The sequence below is a fragment of the Onychomys torridus genome, chromosome 3 (genome assembly GCF_903995425.1).
Source record: "Onychomys torridus chromosome 3, mOncTor1.1, whole genome shotgun sequence".
Classification (NCBI taxonomy): domain Eukaryota; kingdom Metazoa; phylum Chordata; class Mammalia; order Rodentia; family Cricetidae; genus Onychomys; species Onychomys torridus.
The window spans coordinates 105,594,880-105,620,649 of record NC_050445.1 but is presented as its reverse complement, the minus strand read 5'-3'; the positions used below and the strand labels follow the sequence as shown (position 1 = coordinate 105,620,649).

The window sequence follows — 25,770 nt, the reverse complement described above, 5'->3', positions numbered from 1 at the left end:
CTGTGGAAACAGACCCCTTGACTGGTGTATAGGGTGGGCTCCAGGCGCTCCAAGGACAAGTCATTGGAGCCAGGTATCTTGTTTCTTGTCAAAATGGATCCTCATTAAAACAAAATAAATAAACAACAACAAAAACATCCATGTCCCTGCCCCTTCTTATGCTTCCTGCCATTTGATTAGATTACGCTTTAAAAGCACAAAAAAGCAATGTTCCTTTCCGATCAAATTAGAAACAGGTGCACTTTTGCATAAGGAAATTAAGTTGCAGACAATATGAGGATTTGCTAAAACGCAGACACTGATGAAAACGAGTAGCCCTTTAATTGTCGTTATTGAGGCAATCTGTTGACAAAGTGTTCACGGTAACGGTCTGACAGATCTGCGGACTCCAGCAGGCTGCCGTGAACACTTGAGCCCTTCTAAAAGTAACAGATTTTTTTTTTCTTAGAAAATATATGTACGTTCTCTTCTGCATCTCCTGGCACTATTTACAAGGCACGAAATGCCATAAATAGGAAATCTGTGGTTACACAAGGTGAGGCCCCTCCCCAATATACAAACTTCATCTGGGCAGCAGACACATTTTGAGGGTTTAATTCTTTCTCCTCTGCAGTGTGGGGACAGCAAGGAGGCCAGGGGAGCAGGTGGTCCCAGAGGCCAGTCAGTGCTCACGAGCTGGAATCGTCGATGCGTCTCCGGCAGTAAGGGCAGCAGGCATGCTGCAGCACCAGCAGCTCATAGTCCTCCGAATGGAACATCTGAGGAGACACAGCCATGACACAGGGAAGCAGGGCCAGGTGCCCTAAGCCCTGGGGAGAAACAGCTAAGCAGTGAGTTGTTGCTGCCGACAAGAGCAGACCTATAGGACTGCAGGGCTCTTTGCTCTGAAGGAAGTGCACAGGTACATCATCCCTCATCCAGGGCAGGGCAGAGCAGGAACCAGGGAGGGTCCACTGCAGCCAGCTGGGCAGCGGCAAAGGGCAGGCTGGGGCCAGCTCATGATCCTCCCCACGTGCCCAGCTTCCCAAGGGGGACACTAAGAACGGCAGAGCAGGAGAGCCTGCCAGTGGTGGGCTGAGTACCTGAAAGCAGGAAGGGCACATGGTGATGGAGGCGTCGGGCAGCAGCGAGCGGAAGTACTGCCATTGCAGCGGTGGGGGCCAGCGTTTGATGAGAACGTCCCTTCGGCTCATGGAACGCAGCACTGACCGGTTCACCACCACGGGTACGAACTCAGAGCCACCTTGCTGTGAGGGGGATGTACATGGGTGCTGTATCCTTGGCCTGATCTTAGGATCCTTGGTGGCCAAAGGGACACCACTACATGTCAACTCCAGGCAGCCCTGACAGTGACATGCCTCCCATGCCAGCACTGAAGTGGCCTTGGAACCACCCCGTCACCACAGGAAGCTGTCCAGTGCTCTTTCCCACGTCCATGTCTGAAGTTGTAGGTAACCGCCACACTACCTGAGGGTCCCTGTGTGTCTGGGGAGAGTACTGATGACCCTCCATCAGGCCCGTCAGCACCCTCCCACTCTCGAGGCATCTCACCTCAAAGCTCAGCTTGGCTGTGAACGGGTCATCATCTCCTAGGGAGTTCACGGTCTCATCCAGCCTCAGTGTCTGGGAACCTGGAGGGTTCTGGTCAAGGATGGAGCTGGAGGTCCAGTAAGGCATAGGCACCACCCTCCAGCCCACAATTCACTCCCAGGAGCTCAGCCAGGGCTGACCTCTCTCACAGACTCGGGGGGAGTGGTACAGTGGCTGGGAGAGGCCTCCAGGTGGGAGACGGGGAGGAGGGTACAGGCCAGAGGAGAGAAGGTGCCCACGGAGACCATCTGCTTCCCCTATTCTCCACGACTCACAGGGAGTGGCCATTCAAGGGCCCTGTGTGTGGAGAGCATAGGCCCAGCTGCAGCTTGAGAAACTCAGCAGTTACAGCCGTGGAGTGAAGGGCAAGAACCCTCACAGAATCCACTCATTCCTGCCACCTTACCCTCTGTGGCAATGGAGCTGGCATAAGGCGGAGGCAGGAGGGCCTTGTGTAGGGATTAGGTGGGAATGGCCAGCTAGCTGTTCCAGTGAGGAGCACCAAGGATGCTGAAACACCTACAGGGGACCAGTTGTCCTAGGGTTTCAGCCACACTACTGGCAGCCACCTCTCTAACTACCTAAGGACAAAGCACTCGGACAGCAGAATCAGGGGGACAGAGAGGCCTCCACAAGAACAGAGTGGACATCCAGCTTCAGCCCGAGTAGTGACTGCCTGAGTTGAAATCTGGGGGTCCCTCAAGAATACACACTACTCCATCTGCTTAGCTGTGTGGGCCAGAGGCAGGATTGGTGCCTTCATGAACAGGGTAGGGACCTCACAGGAAGATGACAGTGCCCCTCTCCTTGTGCCTACAGGCTCTGATGTTAGTCTTCACTACGTGGGGACCTTCAGTCTTTCTGGATCTCAATCCTTCTGTCCCTGCCTGTTGGTACAGCCCATGAGGGGTCCCTGCCCCGCCTGGCCCAGGCCTGGAGCCCAGGATACCGTTGCTGGCCATCTCCTGCCATCTGCTCTCCCTCTTGTGTCTAGGTGCCTCCAGGTCGATGAGGGCAACAGCTTCCTCGTCGGTGATCCCCTCTTCCAGGTAGAACTCCACCAGGTGCAGTACCTCTGTGGGGACAGGGGGGGCTGGAGGATAGCCTCGGGGGGCTTAGGACTGTCACTCACCCCAGAGCATGTCCCCCCGCAGCAGCTGCTTTGAAGTGGGGTGGGCAGGACAGCTCCTGCAGCCCCCCAGACTGAACAATGAACCCAGTTTCACTATGATGAGAGTGAGGCTTCTGGTTGCGGACATGCTGGGCCCAGTCTCTGGATGCTGAGAGCAATTCCGCATGGAAGGCATGGTGGCATCAGCTTACGCACAATGTCACAGGTCTTGAAGCAAGGGAGTGGCTCACCATAGGAAGAGGCGGAGAAGATAAAGGGCTGGCGGCAGTTGATGCACACGTTGCCCAGGTTGTTCAGCAGCGGGTTGTTGGTGGAACAGCGGTAGCACAAGGGTACCAGTTCCTACAAAAACAAGCGCATGTCTGCCCAGGCTGAACCAGAAGTATACACACATCCACTTCCTCCCAGGGCAAAGGACTGCATGCTGTGGGGAGCCTGCCCAAGGCCTACAGACAAAACTGAAGACTCCATCTGAGGTCCACTAACCCAGACACTCCCTCCAAGTCAAGCTTCAGCAGGATACTGTCTTCATGGGAACAACTGTATCCACTGTCACTTCCTGCCACTCACCAGGCTCTAGCACTGTGTCAGGCACACCACTGATGCTGCACAAGTGGCCTCTGCCCTCCTGTGGGGAAGGGTTTATAAACACCCATCTGACAGAGCAGGATACTGAGGCACTGGAAGCCTGAGGCACAGCTAGGACGTGGTAGACCTAGGATTTGAACCCAGGCCTATTGACAAGTCCCTGCTCTGAGCTTAAAATCAGGGCTATATAGATCTGGGTTGTTGATGCTGCAGGAAATGTGTTGGGATGCGGCCTGGGGGAGCACAGGGACACCCAGGAAGAGGGTCAGCCCTAAGCTAGGCTTGAAGGAAGAGAGAGTTTCTGGGCATGGAGAAGCTGACAGTGCTCCAAGTCAGGTGGGCTGGAGCACAGCAGGCCAAGTGGAGGGCAGAGGGCAGCTAAGCAGGAGGGACAAAGGAGCACACAGGCAGGGCCCAAGAACACCAGAGCCAGCTTTCAGACAGACCCCAGACCAGGCTCAAAGGCACGCCCTCACCTCACTGTCATGGAAGGGCTTGGAACGGATGGTCAGGGTGCCCAGCTCAATGGACTTCTGGATCCTTGCAGGGATCTGCAGCCCCCGCAGCTTGTCATAGGCATGCCGGGCCAGCTTGTAGGCACCCAGGGCCTTGCTCTGCTTGGCCAGTGTGAAGAGGGTATTCCTGCCATCGGCAAGGTCAAGGACAGCAGAGGTGTGAGGGAGCCAATACTACCCACCCTGGGCTAGAAAGCATCTTGTGCTGGTATCAGACCATAGTCAGGAACTGAAGAGATATTTGTTCATTTTGAGGTCTATGTCTCTAGGAGGGCAAGGCCCAAAAATCTTTCCGGAGACAAAGGTTGTACTGGGTCTTTTCTGGCCTCTCTCTCTGCAGAGGTGGGGATCGTGGTCTCACTATGCAGCCTAGGCCAGTCTCATTCTTTTGGAGCTGAGATACCAGCCATAACCTGACTTAAGATTCTTCGGGCCTCCTGGTAGCTTGCCCTGCCTTGCCGCACCTGCCAATCCAGATCCAGGACACCAGGGTTCTCCTGCCCTACCCTACGAGCTGGTGTAGACTGGTTCACAGGGCCACATAGCACTCAAGACCCCCCTGCTCTCTGGGGTCCCTCTGAGCCCTTCATTGGAGGACACCAAACCTCTGTATGCTGCGTGGGATCACCTCCAATTCTGGCTGTGCCAAGCCCTTCTCTCCTCCCTGCCTCCCTGGGAAGCAGCTTGGCCCTGGCATGCCAAGGTGCACGGCCCTCACTCTCCTTCCTCAGTACGGCCTCTCTAACACTGTTCCGGCAACCTGTGCTGGTGTCTGCCTGGCTGGTCCCCTCTTCCTCCTCCACGTCGGGAATATGTCGGCCGCCGCTTCCGTGTTTCCAGTGGACACCACCAGGGAAGGCTCGACACTCAAGTTAGCCAAGACGCTGACTCAACAGAACTTTAAGGCAAGTTAGATCCAGGTCCTGTGGGGAGCTGTGGCACTCCCTTGCTGAGCCTGACCTGCCAGTGAAAGGGTTATCACAGTGAAGGCCATTTGTTTGGGGTGTTTCCCTGAGGAGTAAACGGTGAGTCTGGACCCTCCAGGAATGAGCTCTTCAAGGTGAGCTGGGGTGCTTTTCTGGGAGGGTGTCCTCCAGGAGCCAGGTGGACCAGCCGGATGAGGACAGGGCAAGGGCCCGTCAAAGGTTGGACCGTTTCTCCTCTGTGCTTCTGGCCCTGCTGGACTCTCCTTGGCAGGGGAGGAGTAGGCTCACAGGGACTCTCAGCACCCCACATAGGAGCTGGGCTGTCCACACCCACCTCACAGGCCTCGCTACACCACCCAGCCTCTCGATAATCTTCCCCGCTGCCTGACTCTGGAGCATTGGAGGTAACCTCCTCTGGGCAGCTGTCTCTGACTAGGCCCAGCCTTACCTGCATTTGACTCTTGGACACAGGGTACCTATCCTGAAACAGGTCTTGTCTCTTGTCACCTCCCTACTACACGGCAGCTTTGTCACCTGGACTAACATGGCCCCCGATTCCAGCAGAAGGTCGGCAGACCTGGACTTCCTGATCCCAGCCCCACCCTTCTTTGTGAGTTCTGGGAGGCCTGGGGTAAGGTGCTGGCCAGAAGGGCAGGCCAGGTGCCGCTAGACAGCCCTGGAAGCTAATCTCCCCTTGGCACTGGGCACTCAGCTGCCCAGCTCAGCCTCTCTCCACTCCCCAGTGGCTGCTGAGAGAGGGCGCTTCTGCCAACAAAGTGCTCTGTGAAGAACTGAGGCCATTAGACACAAGGCTGGGAGGGTGGCGGGGGAGGATACACTTTTGAGATGCCCAAGGGGGTGGCCTTGGTCAGGCTGTGCAGCAAGAACTTGGAGATGTTGAAGAGGGTCTCAGGGAGGTCAAAGCTGAACGGCTCCTCCTGCAGCAAAAGAGAGCAAAGCATTCCCCACTGGAAGGAGGTGGGTGCTCTGAGCACCTACTGTGTGCTGGCCATTGCGGCTGGCCCCACTAGCCTTTAACACAGGCTTGTGGGCTATGTACTTTCAATCACATTGTACCAGGGAGGGACGTGATGCCCTAATAAAGGACAGCCCATGTCACCCCCACCAGAAAGGGGCAGAGATGAGATTGAAACCCAGGGCTTATCCCTTCAACCCCAGAGAATGTGCTTCTCACCGCTGCAGTGTCCCTGGGGACACTCCATTTCCTGAGCTCAAGACGTTTATGGGAGTGAGGACATGACCTAGCGGGATGTTTAACCCCTCCTGCATGACCCAGCAAATCTCTTCTTTGTTCCTCAACAGCTGCTGACTCAAAATGTGCCACCAAGTGCACATGATACCCAGACTGGCCCAGGCTCTCCGGTGGTCTCTATGACCACTGGTGGAGTGAACAGACCTGCTGCACCCAGGGGCTGCCAGAAGTACAGTCAAGCCCATCAGGGAAGGTTCTATGCACGGGGCTGTGCATGGCAAAGACCTGATTTGAGGGAGTCTGACAGTGCAATCAGGCTGCACCACACCAGTTATTGACAGGCCGGCCAGCTCTCTCCCACCTGGAGTTCTCCCTAAGGGTCTGGCCAGGCTGTCTCATAATGGCCACCAGTCTTGACCCCAGTGAGGCCCAAAGCTGTGAGAAGCGACTCTACTTCTCTGGTTCAGAGCCCAGAAAATTCTCTCCAGCGACTTCTCTCTAGTGTCATCTGAATTCCTAATTACATTTCTTTCTTCCTATTTTCTTTTTTTCCCCTCCTCGTCCTCCTCCTCCTCCACCTCCTCCTCCTCCTCCTCCTCCTCCTCCTCCTCTTCCTCCTCCTCCTTTTTGTTTGTTTATATTTGGAGAAAGGGTCTTTTGCTTAGGTTGGCTGTGGTCTCCTTATGTAGCTGAGGATGATCCTCCTGCCTCCACTTCCTGACTGCTAGGATTCAGGTATGTGCCACCATGCTGGTTTACCCATTTACATCTCTGCAGCTTCTGCTGGCTCCAGGAATGGAGAGAAACTTGAGCCATGGGCTCTCCTGGGTGTGAGCTTGAAGACTCCAGGCACTCTGTGAGCAATCATCGGATCAGCACTGCCTCCCCAGGAAAGAAGCCCTGGGCCTCTGGAAGGGTCTGGGTTTCTCTTTGCCATCTTATGATCCACTCTCATGCAGAGCTGCATGGCCCAGTGCCAAATCCTCAACTGCCCTGGCCACAGCCTGCCTCTACAAAGCCTTCCCTCTACTCTTCTTCACTGTCCCCTCCTTGATGGAGGGACCTCCTCTTCAAAGAAGCCACCTCAAGGCTTTTCCCTTGAGGGGCTGTCCTTCTTACTATACTGTGAGTTCCTTATGGCAGGGACTCTATCTTGCTCACCACTGGGTTCAGGCCTCATCACAGGGACTGTCACACACAGGCATTGGTTGGAGGAATAGCCCATGAAAGCAGCTTGGGCCTGGAGGCCAGCCTGGGTCCCAAGGATGGCCCTAGCTCAGCACCATGTGCATCAGGAACAGAGCTCCCTGTCAGGTGAGAAGACACTGAGAGCAAGGAGAAGCAAGGCACACTGGGAATTTAGGAGCCAAGGGCTGGGCTCCCAAGGCCACTTAGCATGCCCGGGCCTGGCCTGCCTCCAACACCAAACTGAGTGCAAGCTCCTTGGTTCATAGCTTTTCAGCTGTTTGAGACAGGAGCCTGAATGGAAGATGAGCCCCCTTGAGCCCATAGATGCTGCTAGCAGAGAAAAGGCTCCAGGGCTACAGACAGGCCCAGTGGGACCTAATGCTTCCTAGAGACTCGGACAGTGAGAGAGCAACATGGACAAAGGGCAGGGACACTCAGGAAAGGCGGGGCCTCTGAGAGGCCAGAGAGCCGACACTGGACTGAGGTGAGTGGGCTCTGAAAGCTGCTATGAACCTTCACTGGAGGTACGACGGGAACCAGAGCCACATTTCCAAAGTGAACTCAAGAGTCATCATAGATACCCCCTGTATCATCTCCATTTCACAGACATGGAAAGTGAAGTACAGAGAAGGTGCAGGACTTTCCAAGGTCACACATCAGCGTGACATGAGGCATCCAGAGTCACCTCTGAACCCACATCCTGGAGGCTGAGAGCAGACTGCTGTCAGTAAGGACTCAAGGCCAGGCTCTACCACTTCCTAACTATGGCTCTTCTCTGTGTGGCACCTGGGCGTCCTCACCTGCAGATGAGGGTGATGTACGTATCTCACAGTACGGTTGAAGATGAAGTGAATCCATACGATAAAGCCTACAGTGTCCACATACAGCAGGAACTTACTGACAGGGTCACTGGTGCAGCCCAGCTTGCTGCCACAGGATAAGCTCACTGTGGGTTAATCAAGACTGTGGCGTGCTGAGGAGACATGGGATGAGGTAGATGGTGACTCATTTAACATGGCCTCATCACAAGAATCAGGGAATGATCTCAACCAATTGTGGGTCTCTGGAGATCAGGCCAACCCTCTCACTTTGTAGAGGAGACTAGGGGCCAGAGAGAGAACTTGAGCCTTCACTTATTGAGAGAGGCATCAGAGACTGAACTAGAAACTGGAAAGGCCTATCCCAGCTCCGGACTATAATTCTGAGTCCCAAGTTTGCTTCATGTCAAAAATGGCAGGTGAGGGGGAAGCACCTTCTCTCCCCAAGGAGAGCAGGGTTTCTGGGCAGTTCATCACACCACCATGGGCTCTTCTCTTCAGAGGCCCTTGCTGAGCATGTGAGGCCCAAAGATGCCCATCCCACAGTCTCTCGGCCACCTTACCGTGTAGCGGTGAATGGTTTGGTAGCCGTGGTACAGCTCAGCCAGGTGCTGGAAATGGTGGAATTTCTCAAGCATCACATCCTTCTGGGCAGGGTCTGCTTTGAGGGAGGAGGAGGGGGGAGGGGATGGAGAGAAGGAGGGGAGGAAGGAGGAGGGCAGGAGGGGAAGAGGGAGAAGAGGAGGATGGGAGGAGGGGAGAGAGAAGGAGGGGCAGAGGGGAGGAGGGTGGGATGGGAGAAGAACAGGAAAGGAGCAGGGGAGGAAGGGAGGAGGGGAAAGGGGGAGAAGAGAAGGATGTGGGGGAGAGAAGGAAAGGAGGAGGGGAAGAGAGGAGGAGGGGGAAATGTGTCAAACAGTATCACTTCTTCCTATGCTGCTCAGAGGGCCAAGAGGGCAGTGGTGGACAGGTGCCCTGCTTACGAGTGGTCCATCTTGGATGGTAAGAGTCTTGGCTGGGCAGAGCTCCTGGCCAGGAAGCACCTGAGGATAGACCTCTCCCAGACCACACACTGTACCCTCCCAGCTTTGTCCACTGGGCCAGCATCTGCTATGTCCAGCAGTAGAGGGAGCCTACTGGCCGAGACACACCAGAGGAGCCTGGCAGGACAAGACTGGACAGATGGCATCTTCCTTGGCTGTCTGTGTTCATGGGCACCTCTGCTTGTCAGCTATCTATCTGAGGTGCACATCAATGGCCAGGACAGAAAAACCCCACCTTACACCTGGGCCCGGTGGCTCTGACGGAGCTGACAGCTGTGACCTGAAGGAAGCAGGATGGGGCGAGCAGTTACGGAAGGCTGCCGCCCTGCAGCCTCTGCTTCCAGTGCTCAGAATTCTCACTACGCACACGGTCTTGGGCATGGCCATCTCCCTTCCCTCCACCTCAGAACTCCCAGGGCACCATGGGAAGCCATGTGAACGAGAGCAGCTCTGAAACCGTCCCCCTTCCTGAAACGAGGGAGACTCTAGAGTGGGTTATTGTAAGGTGATCTCTTCATCTTTTCATTTAATTAAAAAAATTTTTTTAAGCCAGGGCTCACTTGGGCCCAGCTCCAGGCTCCCAGGTAGCAGGAGAGAGAGATGCTCTGAATTAGCAATGCAGGGTGGGACCTCCCACCCAGAAGACAGACTGCCAGCCAGTCCCACTTCCAGGCAAACTTGAAAGATGACAGGCCAGATTGTGCCATTGCAGAGCATGCTCAGGGACAACACACTCAATAAACAAGCCCAGGGCTTTAATGAAACAGCCCTGCTCTTCTGATTTTATCTGGTGCCAGAGAGGGGCCAGGAAAGAGGCCAGCCGGCTGTCGCTCACTCACCTTGCGCCATGTCAAGGCACTGCATGGACAGCATCCAGTAATAATAGGCAGCGTCGTTAAACCTACTCTCCACCACGGCATTGTGTGTGAGCTGCTCCAACACGCGGACTGCTTCCCCTTGCCTCCCGGCCTTGTGGAATGCTAGGGGTCATGAAAGCATATGCATGTCACGGGGAGTCAGACATGAAGCAGGGAGGTTGTGCAGGGCTTACATGAGGCTGCTTGAGAGGCAGGCCACTCGTTGGAGCATCTGTGGTGCCTCGTTGCTGAGATGCGCCTCTCAGGCCGCAGGCTATAAATAACCAAGGCTACATCCTGAAATAAGCACAGGGAGATACACTCCTTTTGGCTGGGAAATGGCAACCTACTTTAGCAAGGCACAGCAGAGAGAAAACCTAGGCACCAAAGCTGGCAATGGCCACAGAGAACTTGCCTCCGCTTCACTCCAGAAGGAGACTCTGTGACTCCTGGGTGGTAATAGCAGGTCCCACTGCTCTGTGGAGCTTGGTGGCTCACAAAATACCTCCACTGCTGACTACTGCATTAAATCCTGAAGACAAATTCTAAAGAAGAAAGCCGGCCCCTTTCTAATGAGAATAATGGGCCTTGCCAGGCGAGGGCAGAGCAGCATGTCCAAGGTCAGATAACAGAAGTCATTCCAGTCCTGAACCCACCTTCAGCTGCATGCTTTCAGATACCAACCTTGAAAGATCTGGCTCAGCTCACAAAACCAGACATTTGTGAAAACAAGTGAAGGATTTCTCAATCATGCCTATGTCTGATAACAGAAATTTCCTGGGCCCCTCACTACTATGTGGCCAACTTCTGGGGACCATGGGACTGCCAGAGAAAGACTAGGAGCCCTGACTGGGCACGTGTGGGCATCCTCATGACCCATAGCCTCCGCCTGCAGAGAAGGAAAGGGTCTGGCCTTGGTTCATTCTCATCTCCCGTCTCTTGTCTGAGTACCAAGTTACTATGGCGATGGATTCTTGGAAGGGCGGCACAGACAGATGGATAGGTTGATGTGTTTTGCCCAAACATGCAGATACTTTAGCAACTGGGTGCTCTGGAAATGCTGAGGCAGTAGAGAACATGCTGTCCTTCACAGGGGCTTTTAACCAAGGAGCTCCAACTGGGGGACATTTGTTCTGCAGTGTGTCAGGAGGTGGCAACTGCTACCATATAGAAGTGTAAATGAGATGCTATGGAATACGACCCACCCACTTCAATTAGGAGACTTTCTAAACAGGCCTAAGAATTAGGCTCCCAGTTGGACAGATCCTGATCCAATTCCGGCTCTGCCACTCGCTAGCTTTGCACAGCACATGAAGCCTCTGCGTCTCTGCAGGACTGTTGGCAAGATTCAAGGTTATGCAGGTTAAGTGCCCAGCCAGCACCTGCCACAGTGAAGGCAGTCACATGGCTAACCGATGATGAACGTTATCAGTTCATGCACCATACTTGCTTTGGCCTTGATTTCAGATGCCATCACACCCTGTGTACGGCTCATTTCACCAACAGAAGCACCAAGGGCAGAGAGACTGCTTGGCTTGCCCAAGCCAGAATCAAAGTCCATTTCTATCTCAGGAGAGGAAAAGGAAGACGAAACTGTGCCCAACACTACGGGCAATCCTCTCTTTTGTCCTGACCATGTATACTTTGGCTCATGACCTCTCTGCAACTTCCCAGCTAGTGGACTACAGGCAAATTCCTTCACCTCCTTCAACCTCAGTTTCCTCATCCACTGTTACCCACACCAGAGCTCATCCTTAAGATTAAAGGGAAGGCACGCCAATACAGGTGCTGTAGAGGTTAACAGGAAACTGCTGAAGATCTAGGACCTTCTGGGGTCCCGACCAGGTAAGCGATGGGCCCAGGGGGAGTGGCTTCAACGTTCATGTCCTTGTTCTAAAGTCTTTCACCAGCAAACCCCTCACGAGCCAGGATGAAGGCCCCTGTCCTGGGACCGGAGGGAGGGGCCAGGCACTCTGTACCATGTCTCGGCAGCCTCCCCCACTTCTACACAGTCCAGTCTGTGTGGCCTACCTTTCTGGGCTTCCTCAAAGCGGTCGTTCTCCGCTAGCCACTGCGCATAGGGCACGTAGATGTCATCCTTGAACTCAGGGTGCTTCTCACCCAAAGCAAAGGCCTAGAGGGAGGAGTCGAGGCATTCTTAATGAAGCGGTCCTCGCAGCCCCTGAAAATGTGGCACTTGGCTGAATCTGTTAGGGATGTCATATTTTGCCAGCCTGACAACTTGGAGGGGGAGAGCATCTCCCCTCCAACCACCCCCAGCAGCACAAAAACAAACCAGCTCTTTGAAAACAAAAGGCAATTAACGGCAATATGCAACCGACTGGATTCAACAACAACACAGTCTGTTTCTGGACCACAGAAGCAGCACAGAATCGGAAACATTTTATTTTGAGGGTTTGCGTGGGTTCCTGTAGCGCTGCAAACAGATTTCTTTTAATTGCAGGCGACACCTAAGGAAACAGGATTGACATTATCTTCTTCATCACTGCTTATTAGCTGTCACAGAGGATTGCGGACAGACACAGTATAGTATGGGACTCGCTGTCTGCTTCATTAAAGCCCTCAACCACCTGCCAGGCCAGGAGGGCAGCAGAGGAGGCACCGGAGGGTCTAAGACCAGCTAACTGCTGCTGTGGGCTAACGTTTACCTTGAGGAGCCATCACTGCTTCCATCACTAGCCTGTCTTTCTTGTCCATGGCCTGTCACCTCAAGAAGTGAAACATTTGGAGGGCAGAGGAGACAGGCTGCTCTTACTCGGGTAGTGCCTTGCCATGGCTATGTAAGAGACTGCCATGGTGGGTAGACACCACTAATTCTCTCCAGGTGACACTCTCCAGAGCACAGGCACAGAGAGGCTCTGCCCTGGCTGCCTAGCCAGCCTCGGCTCCAGGACAGCTGTCTTTCTGACTTGCTGGCTGTTTCTGCTCACTGGCCCTCTCACTTCACAGGAGTCAAGACTGTCAAGAAGGATGAAGGCAGTGAACAGCTGCCCTTGAAACAGCTCTGGTAGCTTCTATCTGAAAAAATATGGTTGGCATTTTCTGCCAAAATGCCACACAGGTTTTTAAATGCCATCCTGGTGTGTCCCTACTTCAGAGGTGAGCCTGAGACTGTGGAGCTGGTCAGAGGTGACTCACACCAGCAGCAGGCACTGGACCCTCACAGGCCTAGTGCCTATCACAGGGCTGGCCTAGAGCTGGCAGGCAATAACAGTTTTCTCAGTGAATGAATAAATGAATGAAGGAATGAATGAACGAACAAATGAACAAATGGGAAGTTATGGCGAAAAGGCCCTCCAAGATCTTTTGGCTCAGAGACTTTGAGGCAAAATCTGACTGCCAGGCAATGGCTTCTCTCCATCTTAGCCCCCCAGCTGCTCAGTTCCCCCTTGCCTGTGGCCAAGGGCTCAGTTAAGAGTCACAACCTAGCCAGTGTGCTCACTCACTCACCTCATCCCAGCGCTTGGTGTCCACATACAGCTGCACCAGAGACTTCAGGTCACCCACCTTCAGGTAGGTCTCTGCAGCATAGCCTGAACTGTCCAGCTTCTTAAAGTACTGAGCACACATGAGCAGGGGCTCCCGCTCAGCCTTGTCCAGCTTCCGGGCAATGTCAATCAACCTGGAGAGGAAGGGAGGGCACCTATGAGGGTCTGAGGGAGGAGGAGGTGGGAGGCCTCTGGTACGCTCAAGAACAGGCTCTGTGCCAGTTCATTCTGCTGTGCCCCACACTAATGATGGTGCTATGGCCCCTAGGAGGGGCTCCACAGGCAGTTATGAAAAGAATGGATACACACTCCAGAAGCAATGATGCATCCCTGAGTGGCTGCCACTGAAGACTCTGCCATCCCTCAGGTGCCTCGTCCACCAGTTATTAATCTATCCAGTGAGATCTGGGATCCACTGCCAGATACTGAGAAGGACCCATGAGATCTTCCAGATGTGGTCTCACAGAACCATCTTTCCTGCCCTGAGAGGGAGGCATAGGCATTCCCACTTTACAGGTGAGGTGGCTCCAGTTTGGTCTGCACAGAGGGGAAGCACCCTGCCCAAGACTCCACAGCAGGAAGTGCAGAGAGTCTGCTCCAGCACAGTCAGGAATTCCCACAGGAAGGTAGATGCTGGGGCACAATGCCTCAGCAACTGACACTCTGGAGGAAGTGGCGAGTGTGAAGCCTGTCCTGGGCCAGGAGGAAGATTAGAAGCCCTGGCAGTGTCTTCCTGACTAATGTATTGATCACAGGGAGGGTCCCTGAGGCCCAGTCACTCGTATCTTCCTGGTAGCGACTGGTCCTCCTACTGCTCATCGGGACATGGATTGGATTCAATGCTTTGGGGTCTAAGCAGCCCAGGGTCGGAGTAAAGCAGCTCTTGGGGTGAGGACTCTACCAGCCCGCTTTGTGTGAGAACAGAAGAGGCTGTAACAGACCCGAATTTCAGACAGGCGGGCTCAGGGAGGCCTGTCAGTCTGCGCTCAGAATAATAATGGCATCTAAAAATAACACTGCTCAGCAGCCAGAGGACATGTTTTTAGGGAAAGGTAGAACAGGCAGCCCCCAGAGCCCAAGAGCCCCACCCACCAAACCGACATTCCCAGGGGAAAGGTGCCTGTTACAGCCAGGCAGGCCCCCAAAGAGGGACAGAACACACTAATGTCTCTTCCTTGAACTGGTTAAGTGTCCCTGGGGAACTTAATACATAGCACTTGCAAATCAAAGCGACACACGAGAAACTAGCTGGGGAAGCAGAGACCAGGAGCCGGCTTGGCTCCCATCAGCACCACCCGTTCTGTAGAGAGAATACTTGGGGCACAATCTAAGGTCTAAACCTGCATCTTTCAGATACTACTCCTAGACAAGGGGAGATTGGGTAAGTTACCACAAAGGTCTCTTAGTGAAGGGCCCACACACCAACCAGTCTTCCTCTTCAAGGCCTGAACATGCCACTAGCTTCTATCTGTGGACCACACTGTTGCCTCCTGAACAGCCAGTGGCCTTTAGCACACAGTCTTCTAGCTGAGAGGCCCCCTGGAGGATGGGGGCCAAGTCCTAAGATGGAACCATGATGTGCCGCACAACCGCAGCCCCACTGTTCCCCTCCTCCATTCTCTGTGTCTAGCTTCTATTCCTCTGTTCCAGCTCCTCTGCTCTCCCTTGGGGCCTTGAGCCACCACAGTCCCTGCTGGCCTACTGTGCTCCCACCTATATTCCTCCCCTTCTAACTGTCTCTACCTGAAAATTCAACAAGGCCACTTCACGGAAGGCCTCAAGAAAAGAGGCCCCATGCCCTCCCAGAGAGCCCCCTCCCTGACAGATAGGAGGGCTCTTCTTGTGCATTTCATACTCTCATGCTCAGTGTCAGGGGTACTGAAACCACCCATGTCAGAGTCTAAAGCTTAGCCCTACGATTCCTCAGATGCTTGGCCTCTGAGGACACATGAGTCCCTTGATTTCTTCATTTGCCAGATGGATGTAGAGATACCAAGCTGGTGCAGGGGAGAGTCAGATGCCTGTAAGGTCAACATAGTGCCTGAGTGACATCTGTGTATGCCCCTAGGTTCTTATGACCCACTTCTCATGCTCCTCAAAGGCAGGGCTACCTTGTTCAAGCTCTTCATCTTCCAGAGAACCTAGTCATTTCCATGTTTGGTTAAGATATTTAGAGAAACAATTTTTCCCTTGTCAGTCAAAACTCAGAGTTGACACACTGCCAAGTGCTCCCAGGCAGGGGCTGAAACCTACATGTCAACCCAGCCATGGCTGCCACTGATCTCTATGGCCTTGGTGTACTCCCCTGCCGAGATGTACATCTCTACCGCAGCTTTGGGCTCGTTGATGTTTCTAGCCCAGTCGGCCTGCTTGGTGATGAGCATCTTTGTTTCTTTAGGGTCTCCAGATCCAAGGAAATCCTGAGGAAGCACAACAAACAAAAACATTCCGGATTAGGACTTCCTGTGCCAGCATTACATCAGCTCCTGAAAGCAGAGCAGGGAAGAGCTCCACTTGACTGTGCAAAGGAGCAGGATGCATGGGAGCCCAGCCCTGTGTGAGTGAGTGGGGCAGTCCCAGGTGTCCAGGAAGGGAGTGTGCATGGACCTCCCACAAGTGCTGCTGGGGCCTCAGGGACATCTATGGCCTCCATGTTTCCTTCCCTTCACACTTGTTCTAAACACCTTCCGACTTTGCAGGTTACTCTGTGACCGCCACAGTTGGACAGAAATATGACTGGCTTCGAAGTTACATACACTAGTCCCACAATCACTGGTCACACACGGGGATGACACCAGGTGCCCCAGACTAGTACTGAGCACATGCTCCTCTAAATTTAAACACGCAATGATGCACCGAGTTTTGGGTTCAGTCCCTTGTGCCCTCCTTTGGCTGGCATACTAGAGTGCCATCATCTCTGTTCTCAGATGTCCTGTGGCCTGAACTCAGATCATTCTGCTGGCTTTGCTCCTGAGATATGTCTATGACAAACAACTGGCAAAACACTCTTTGGCTCATTCCTCTTCTTTTCTTCCTCCCCACCCCTCTACCTGCCAAACAGGGTCTCACTACGTTGCCCTAGCTGGCCTGGAACTTGCTATAGAGACTAGGCTGGCCTTGAACTCATAGAGATCTACCTGTCTCTATCTCCCAGTGTTGCCCAGTGGTTCATTTCTTAACTGAGTGATACCAGATCTTGTCTTGAGGTCAGGTCTGCACACACAAAAATATGATCCATGGAGGGCCAGCAGGAGCCACAGATGAAGGAAATAGTCCTTTCTGAAGGTTCAGAGATTGGGCAGGGCCTGAGTTCCTTTTACCCCAGTGGGAGGGGGTGGCGTCCCCTGAGGGCCATGACCAGCTTCCCTGGGTCACCCCCAAAATGTAGCAGAAACAGCCTCAGAATATAACCTCTTTTCAGGACAGAGCTGCCACGACCTCAGTGCTAACAGTTTTCAAGGTGAGGCTTTTCAAAGGGGAAATTGAGAGGCGTACAGCCCAGATCTGCATTGCTAGTGAGAAGCGGTTTGTCTTAAGAGAATGTACCCTGCATAGAGTGCTCTGTGTCAACCTCACAAAGTATAAAAAAAGCACTCCTTTCCTTGCGATTAACACTCATTTGTCAGGCAAGTGCACTCAATATATGCTGAAACCCACTTGAACAATTAGCTCATTTCTTTTTCCATTTGCTTTCAGGGTAATTATGAAGCCCCCTAAAACCATATATTAGGTTGGCCTAAGACAACCAAATAATTCAGGAAGGGGAGGAAGGGCATCATTTTACCTGTTACAGACCAAATAAAGACAGGGTCACCTGAAGCTGGCCTCTGCCTCCCCTTGGGGCGCACAGAGAAAGGGCTAGGGACCAGCCACTGAGGGCACCTGGCTTGCAACATTACAGACACACTTTCCTCTTGGCAGTTATGGTGACACCGAATCTTCATGTACACAAAGCTTCCCTGCTCAGCTAGCTGCATGAGGTTAGCAGCAGAGACAAGCGCAGGAGCATCCTTCCAAGGGACTTTGGCAAGTGACTGCTCAGTGAGAAAACAAAGGGGAAAAGACCAAAAGCTAAGGGGCTGACAGTGTGAGGTGGCGCCTCCCCAAGGGGACCACGAAGGCACACAGCTCACTGGCTTGCAGAAACCTCCCTGACAGGATCCCAGCAGTCAGCTCAGGCTGTAACTTAATTCAAGCTGATCTAAATAGATCTTCCAAAGCTCAACCAAGGGGGCTTCAAAGCCTTTTTAGTTCTATGAAGCCAATTTACATGTTATCTGAGGCCACAGCAAAGACTTTGTCCTGGAGTGGACAGAAAGAGGCCGTGCTGAGTGATGAATGACACTCACCAGGGTTCTCATGCTCGGTGCTTCTGATAAGGACTCACTACACAAGAGTTAAGAGCATTATAATCCCTTTATCACCACATAAACATGTCACTTGTCCGGAAAGCATACAATTTATTTGTACGTGGGAATGTAATTTAAAAATTTTCCAAAAACCAGATTGAATCTTGGGAAGCAATTTTCAAGTAAACAAAAACATGCCATGTTAGTAAGCACTGTGTTTCCACCCCCAACATAATGTGTGCACACATTTCCCAAACGCAGACTACCAAGCCAGGGTGGGGTGTGTGTGTGTGTGTGTGTGTGTGTGTGTGTGTGTGTGTGTGTGTATGAGAGAGAGAGAGAGAGAGAGAGAGAGAGAGAGAGAGAGAGAGAGAAAGAACCAACATATTCTGTGATCAAAAATTAAAGTCAAAACAAGCGCAGAGTATTTACCTAGCCAGGTGTGTGTGTGTGTGTGTGTGTGGCTTTGAGATGGAACCAGCATACTCAGAATTGTGATCAAAAATTAAAGTCAAAACAATCGCAGAGTATTTACTCATGGAGGCCACAGCAGATGGATGTATGAATGGGTTGCACTGCTGGGTAGGAGGCCATGCATGCAGGAAGTGCAGGCAAGTCATGGGAAGACGCCAAAGAGAGAGGAGGGCTGCCAGAACAGTCTAAAGACTCCCACCCCTGAGTCACGTGTGCCTTCCACTCTGCTGATCTTTCTATTTTGTGTGTGTGCACTGCATGAAATGCTGAGATTGAACCCAGTACCTGTTCTCCCACCCAAGCACATCCCTGGATGTGACTTTTATCCAATTCAGTCACACCCCTCCTCACCTTTCTTCTTCTTCTTCTTCTTCTTCTTCTTCTTCTTCTTCTTCTTCTTCTTCTTCTTTTTTTTTTTTTTTTTTTTTTTTGACAGAGTCTCTCTCCTCATGGTCCTGGCTGTCCTCGTACTCACTCTATAGACCAGGCTGGCCTTGAACTCACAGAGATCGCCTGCCTTTTGACTCTCAAATGCTGGGATAAAAAGCATGAGGCACCATGCCCAGCTACGCCTCATCTTTCTACAGCTGAGCATGTTAGGGTTTTGTGCATTGTTCTGTGAAATTCTCAGAATTAAATTGAGCTGTAGCTCTGCTATGCTCTGAGAAAGAGGCAAGGGTTGAGCTACGCAAGTCTTCACCCACTACTGAAGTGTGGGCTCCATAGTCACACTGCACTCTGGAGGCCAAGCAGACATTTTCAGCTGCACCATAAGCTGCCCACCATCAGCTCCAAGGAGGGCATCAGTCCCAAAGAATCACAAGGGCTGGCTGACTGTGGTGCCCACATTCTACCTCTAGGACCTGTCCCTTCTAAGTGTAATGCCTTCTCCCCAGTGGAAAGAGCATTTCATGTACTCCTGGACATGTATGGGCAGGAACACAGAGGAAGCTAAGGGTGGAAAGACGAAAAGGCAGAGGAAGCCTGAAGCCGGGATCTGAGGTGTGAAGGGGAAGAACCAGGAGTGGCCCAGGAGTTCATCCCCGTGGGAAGGAGCCCCAGGATCTAACAGATGTAGGAGAAGAGCCCAGCAGCAGTTAGGCACACACAGACACAGTCCTTCCTGGGGCTCCTGAGCTGGGCGGTTAGCATTAACAGCTGTTGACGGCTGTGGCTAGGACTTGAGGACTCAACAGGATCTTGAGTGCCTCTTCCGCCACTACCCAGAAAGGCCGGGTACAAAAGCCCTCTGTACAAGAGCCTTGCTATCCCCTACCCAGGCTTTAAGCCTTGCTGGAGGCTGAGCTGCTGACATCTGGAGGGCTCTGGCTCTTTAGTGGGGGCTCATTCTCACGTAAGTCCACGTATCTAGGAAGCTCCTTCGAAAGTTTAGAGTACCTCTGGACTGACCTTGAGGGAGGACCTTATGGTAGGACCAGCTTTCACTGAGGACACCAATCTTGGCAGCTCCTGAGCCAGGTCAGAAGGAATTTGTAGAGACTGCTCTAAGCCCTCAGTACCTGGTGACAGCATCATGCTGGTATGCTCAAAGCCTGCACAGCTGTTGCTGACAGGTACCTTGAATGTGCTGTCCCTCTGACATCTCCCTCAAGGAAGGTCCCCTTTCATTAATTTACCCACCCTCTTTCTGAGGCCACCACCTTTTCCTGTCTGCACCATTGCTTGGACACATGGCCCAAGACACTGCAGGTAAGAGCCTTGGGAACTCCTGGTGGCAGGCTGGGCCCAGGATGTAGTGGGTTTACCTTGGCATACTCGAACATGCAGAGGTCAGTATACATGTCGAGTGCGAGGTTCTCGTGCCCGCTCCTCTTGTACAGTTTGGCAGCCTCGTGGAACTTCCCCTGGTAGGAAAACACATCTGCCAGAAACAGGTCATTGTTGGTCTCTCCCCGCTTCTTCCTCTCCTGGAAAAATGAGAAGCACGGGAAATGGCTTCCGCAGCCACAGCAGGAAGCAGCCGGTACAAAGGCGAGCTGCTGCTATTTCGGGCTAAGCCCTTGGGTCTTCCTACAGGAGCCTATGCTTGACTCCTGGGCTGCTATGTCTCTCACCTCTGTCTCTACTGGGAATGTTCCACAACAAAAGCAGACTCTTTTCTCAGACCACTGAAGATCAAACAAGAGGCAAACCTTTGTTTGCTTGATGGAAACTCCATTGGACTGTTTTCCTGGATGCTTGCCCAAGGCAACAGGAGGACAGCTTAGACAGTGTGCAGGCACCGTCTGTCGGGGACGGCCCTTGCATCCCCAAGACCTCCCAAAGCCCCAGACACCTGGGTGGCAGAGCTGTGACCCAGAGTGATGGCACACAAGGACAAAGTTTGGGATTTTCAACCAAGATGGAGGCCATAAAGTAGGACCACAAATCTGGCTATGCTGCTGTTTCTAAGAGAAGAGGAAACACTCTGGGCTGGTTGGTTTTATGTCAACTTGACACAAGCTCCTCAGTTGAAAAAATGACCCCTATGAGGTGTGATGGTGCTCACCTTTAATCCCAGCACTTAGGAGACAAAGGCTGGCATCTCAGTGAGGCCAGCCTGGTCTACAGAGCAAGTCTAAGTCAGTCAGAGCTGTTACACAGAGAAACCCTATAGTGATATTTTATTTGTACTGAAAGTGATTTTATTTGTATATTAATAAAGTTGCCTTGGGGCTCAGAGCAAGCCATAGCAGAAGCCCGGGTGATGGTGGCACACGCCTTTAATCCCAGCACTTAGGAGGCAGAGCTAGGCAGGATCTCTGTGTGTTCAAGGACACAGCCAGCATGGCGACACATGCCTTTAATCTCAATACCAACCTTGGAAGACCTGGAGGTCTGTACAGACAGGCAGTGACAAGAAGGTCATGTGGCTGGGTTTACAACCAATGAGAAGGCAGAACAGAAAGTCTATATAAAAGACAGGACACTGGAAGTAGCTCTCTTGTGGAGAGGAAAGACAGAGCAGTAGTGAAGGGTAAAGTTTTCAGCTCTCAGCTATTGCTCTGACCTCTTGGCTTTTAACTCTGCAATTGGCTCCGTGTTTCTTATTTAACAAGATGGTTTCATCTACAAAACTCTGTCTCAAAAAACAAAAACAAAAAAGAAAAGAAAGAGAGAGAAAATGACCCCACCAGATTGGCCTGTAGGCAAGCCTGGGGTGTGTTTTCTTGGTTGATGTGGGTGGGTGGGGGTTGTCTGGCTCACTGTGGGTGGTGCCACCCCAGCGGTTACTCCTTGGTGCTGTAAGAAAACAGGCTAAGAACTGGGCAGTGGTGCCACACGCCTTTAATCTTAGCACTCGGGAGGCAGAGACAGGTGGATCTCTGTAAGTTGGAGGCCAGCCTGATCTACAGAGCAAGTTCTGGCACAGCCAAGGCTGTACAGAGAGACCCTGACTTGAAAACACAAGACTAAAAAAGAAGAAGAAAAAAGAAAGCAGACTGAGCAAGCCAGTAAGTAGCCCTCCTTCATGGTCTTTGTTTTAGCTCCTGTCACCAGGTTCCTGTCAACTTCCCTCAGTGATGGATTGTGATGTGGAGATGTAAGCTGAAATAAACCCTTTCCTTTGCAAGTTGCTTTTAGGGGTTCTCATCAGAGCAACAGGAACCCTCACTGAGACCCCACGGGCTAATGTCCACACGGGCACCTCCACCGCTCTGTCAGCCCAGCACCGCCAAGCACTGCAGTGAAGGAAGGGGGGATTCGAGTCACCACAGTCAAGGTCAGACAAAGCTCCATCTTCATGTCCCATGATTCCACTTTCTGAAGCGAGGGATGGTCCCTAACACACACCTGAATGAACATATATATGTGTGTACATGCTAGAGCAGGCACACTGAGCAGTGCTAGGACAGAGGAGCCCCTGCACACCCCCAACACATCCCTGTGTTGGGGACACTCCTTAGTCTACAGCTCCAGTATCTGTAAACACGTGCTAGCACTCAGTTCCTCAGCCCCAGCACCTGCCTTTTCTCTCAAGTGTTTTGCACTGGAGGACGATGAGACGTGGAATCAAACTCCTAGGCAGGCTGGTGGAAGTTTCAACATGCCTCACCAGTGACAGAGGCAAGTTTTTAAACCTTCACATAGTGCAGGCTAGTCACCAAATAAGCTGACATCTTCAACTTGTGAGTGAATTAAACACTTGCAGTGAGGTTGGTGTGGAGTGTGGGCCACAGAAGAACATGCTCACAAAGGACTGTCAACAAAGGCAGATTATTCTACAATGATGCTACCCTTCCAGTTACTCAACTGGAACCCATGGAGGCACACAGCTCCCTAGTTAATGCTGGCCACCCAGAAGCCAGAAGCCAAGGCCTCAGGACAGCCACAAGGGATCACTTCAACACAGAGACAGTACCATAAGCACAATTCTCAGCTTACAGACCACTAGCAGAGGGAGACCTTTTGAACAAGTAAGACATGAAAAGGGATGGAGTCAGCTCTCCCAGAGACCAGCATCTTTTGTGGTCCCCTCACAAGGTTGGATGCCTGCACAAGGCTTGGTCTTGCACAAGGCTGGGTCCCTCACAAGGCTGGGTCCCTCACAAGGCTGGGTCCCTCACAAGGCTGGGTCCCTCACAAGGCTGGGTCCCTCACAAGGCTGGGTCCCTCACAAGGTTGGACCCTGCACAAGGCTGGGACCCACATCAAGCATTTTCTCTGCCGAACTGAGTTAGAGGGGCAAGACATTTGTAATTTCCTCACTGTTTCCAACTGAGAGCTCAAATATGTGTCTCATATTCCCTTAGCCTCACAATAAATCTGTTCAGGAGAAAAAAATATGTATGCCTTTTTACAGACAGTCAGAAAGCCCTGCTATACACAGAGATTAAAAATAGTGTCTTCCACCACCCTTAAACGGTGCAGTCAGAACCAGATTCTTTAGCCCATCACAGGCCTTCTGGGCAGGAGGATGGCTTGATAGGTCTCAGAGCATCTTAAGAGCATCTGGGAAATGCTTCATTCACTGACAGATTACTGGAGTCCAGGAGAATGGCAACAGTCATTCCAGAGAAGCATATCACATTCCAGCCCGACTCTGCCTCATTAGAGAAGGATAGACCCCATCTTGGTTTTCTCAAGACAGGCTTTCTCTGTGTAGCCCTGGCTGTCCTGGATCTCACTCTGTAGACCAGGCTGACCTTAAACTCATGGAGATCCTCCTGCCTCAGCCTCCCAAGTCCTGGGAATAAAGGTGAGCACCCCCACTGCCAGCATATAGACCCCATTTTAGGAACAAGGAACCAAAGATTAAAAGAGACCCAATCCTTCTGCCTCATTCAACTACCAAGTGACCAATGGGGTGTCACTTGGCCACTCTGTCCCCCAGAAGAGACTACAAGGCCTGTGTCCCCATGTGCTCAGGAGCACTGTACCCTGGGAAGGAAGACAGCTGTCTCATCAGTTACCTCAATGCTGCTGATCAGCTCTAGGTAGCGAAGGTCCTGGACTCTGGTAAAGGCCTATGGGGGGAAGGGAAAAGAAGAGAGTCAGCTGCCTTCTTGTTCTTCACAGGCTGATGGGGGTGGGGCACATGGAGAGAGAGAGAGAGAGAGAGAGAGAGAGAGAGAGAGAGAGAGAGAGAGAGCCAGAGCCAGCAAGCAAGCAGGGAAGGAGGTCTGATTCATCACTGTGTGCTTGGGAGGTGTGCCACCCGGCGAGGCGCAGCCTGTCTTCATCTCCAGGATTAGTCCTTACAAAGAACTGTAAAGAAGTCCTGGGAGCATCAATCATTTTGGGATTAGGTAAAACAGAACTATGATCCTGCAGTCTGCAGTGGAACCCTTTGCCAGACACTGCTCATAATGGAAAGGCAGGCCGGGCTGATTCCAGTCAATGGCATTTGCAGAGCAGGCAAGACACAGAGACAAGAGCCTGCATGCTTGTCCCTGTGACTTGGATGAGGAGCAGCAGACGGCTCTGCTAACCCAATGGTGCTCCGCACAGGGCACACGGGGCGAGGAGGGGCTCAGGAAGAAGAGCGCTTCTGGAGGAGGAAGGCAGGGATAATCCCAGTCTCTAGAAAGCAAACTTGCATGTTAGCCCTCACCATGCATCCTCTCTTAGACTCACAGCAGAGGGAGACTTCTAATGCACGGATTTCTGAAGGTTGTGAGGGTCAGACAGAGGTGCCAGAGAAGTGTCTTTTGCTGCTTTCAGGTACCACAAGGGGCTTATGGGAACTGACCTTCATGTGCTCTGCCAGTAACACTTCTACCCAGCTGCACTTTCTGTGTTATCCATGTGAAATGGACTGACACATGCCCAGAGCGGCAGCTCCTGAGCCATTATGGTTTTGAATGCACAACAGCCCTTGGCCACTGCAAGGCACCCTCTGTGCTGGAAGAATGATCAAGTCATCAGCTTCTGGCTGCCTTACCAATGACCACAGGGTGATTTCATCCTCTCATCCTACAGGACTAGGATCTATTCAAAGGCTGGGGACACAGGCAATTCACTTGGTCCCTGTCCCCCTCCCTAGTTCAGGGGTTCACAGTGGAAAGGGGGAGCTAGGCAGATTAAACAGAGAGCTAAATCTCCCTGAGCCAAGAGCTACATAAGCATGAGGCAGATACCCTAGGGAGGGCACTTCCTGTCTGAGCATGGGCAGTGGCGGACTGCAGGATTAGGCAAAGCACTGCCCAGGAGGGACCTGGCAAATGGCTTTCTTTCTGAAACAGGGACTTAGTATGTTGTCTAGGCTGGCCTTGAACTTTTGCACTCAGGGGATCTTCCTGTCTCAGCCTGCTGAGAAGCTGGGGTAAGAGGCACATGTGCCTAGCACTTGGCTTTTCTTGAACTGGTAAAAGGGTATATCAGGCAGCATGTGACCAAAGGTCCCGTGGCACTATGTCAAAGGTCTTACAAGCTGCCTTCCTCATCTGTTTCTTGAATCAAGTACAGAAATCGATCCCTGGTGCTGGGCAGAGTAGAAAAAGGAGACTCGGGTCTCAGCCAAGCTCTGAGCCCAGGCAGGACCTTGAACCTACTTCCTCCCTGCTTTTTGGCTCCAGCCACCTTCTTTATGGTCAGGCCAGCGAGGCCCTCTCCAAGAGTCTTTGTGGTTCCGGGCACTGGATTCTTGAATTTGATAATCGGCCGTTGACATCCTTCAGCCCTGATATACCACAGAGTCATGGTGCCATTCGGAGTGGTCAGTCACAAGACTGTGAACAACTTCCTCAGAGGGAGGTGGGAGCAGGGAACAGATGCAGCCATCAGCACCAAGCAGCTCTCCGCCGCCATCTAGTGGGTACACCTTTCTAGGCCAGACCCCTCCCTCCGCAAATCTAAGTACTGACTGACTGGCACCCAGGGGAGAGGACAGCCAGGGATTCAAGATTGAGATCAAACACTGGTCAAGGTCTATGGTTAAAGCTTCACGCCTTTTCCAAATAGCATGCTGCCCACAGCTTTCATTTGTCACCATTCGAAAAAGCCCAGTGCTCTGAGACCATGGTGTCTACCCTCAGTGTTCTGGGATGCAGGGTAGGTTCGAACTCAATCGAAGGGTATATCCCAGTTTCAGCTCCCTCTAGTTAGACATCTGCTCTGCAACTGAC

At 52.4% G+C, this 25,770-nt stretch overlaps 1 protein-coding gene across 5 annotated transcripts in view; it reads right to left on the bottom strand.

Moving 5' to 3' along the window:
* Positions 1-299: 299 nt before the first annotated feature.
* The window catches only part of Ift122 (intraflagellar transport 122), a 70,215-nt gene continuing 44,744 nt past the window's right edge, over positions 300-25,770 (bottom strand). For 2 of the 5 annotated variants that reach the window (XM_036180719.1, XM_036180720.1), the window contains 14 exons: positions 23,617-23,670; positions 19,969-20,130; positions 15,633-15,799; positions 13,342-13,513; positions 11,902-12,004; positions 9,853-9,993; positions 8,534-8,631; positions 5,589-5,689; positions 3,787-3,952; positions 2,953-3,064; positions 2,540-2,665; positions 1,552-1,631; positions 1,083-1,247; positions 303-758 (listed from right to left, as the gene is read on the bottom strand). In XM_036180719.1, the coding sequence (XP_036036612.1) occupies positions 669-758; positions 1,083-1,247; positions 1,552-1,631; positions 2,540-2,665; positions 2,953-3,064; positions 3,787-3,952; positions 5,589-5,689; positions 8,534-8,631; positions 9,853-9,993; positions 11,902-12,004; positions 13,342-13,513; positions 15,633-15,799; positions 19,969-20,130; positions 23,617-23,670 (1,737 nt within the window). In that variant the 3' untranslated portion in view covers positions 303-668. Of the gene's footprint in view, positions 759-1,082; positions 1,248-1,551; positions 1,632-2,539; positions 2,666-2,952; positions 3,065-3,786; positions 3,953-5,588; positions 5,690-8,533; positions 8,632-9,852; positions 9,994-11,901; positions 12,005-13,341; positions 13,514-15,632; positions 15,800-19,968; positions 20,131-23,616; positions 23,671-25,770 lie in introns of all 5 variants that reach the window. The other 3 variants (XM_036180717.1, XM_036180718.1, XM_036180721.1) reach the window with 3 other exon arrangements.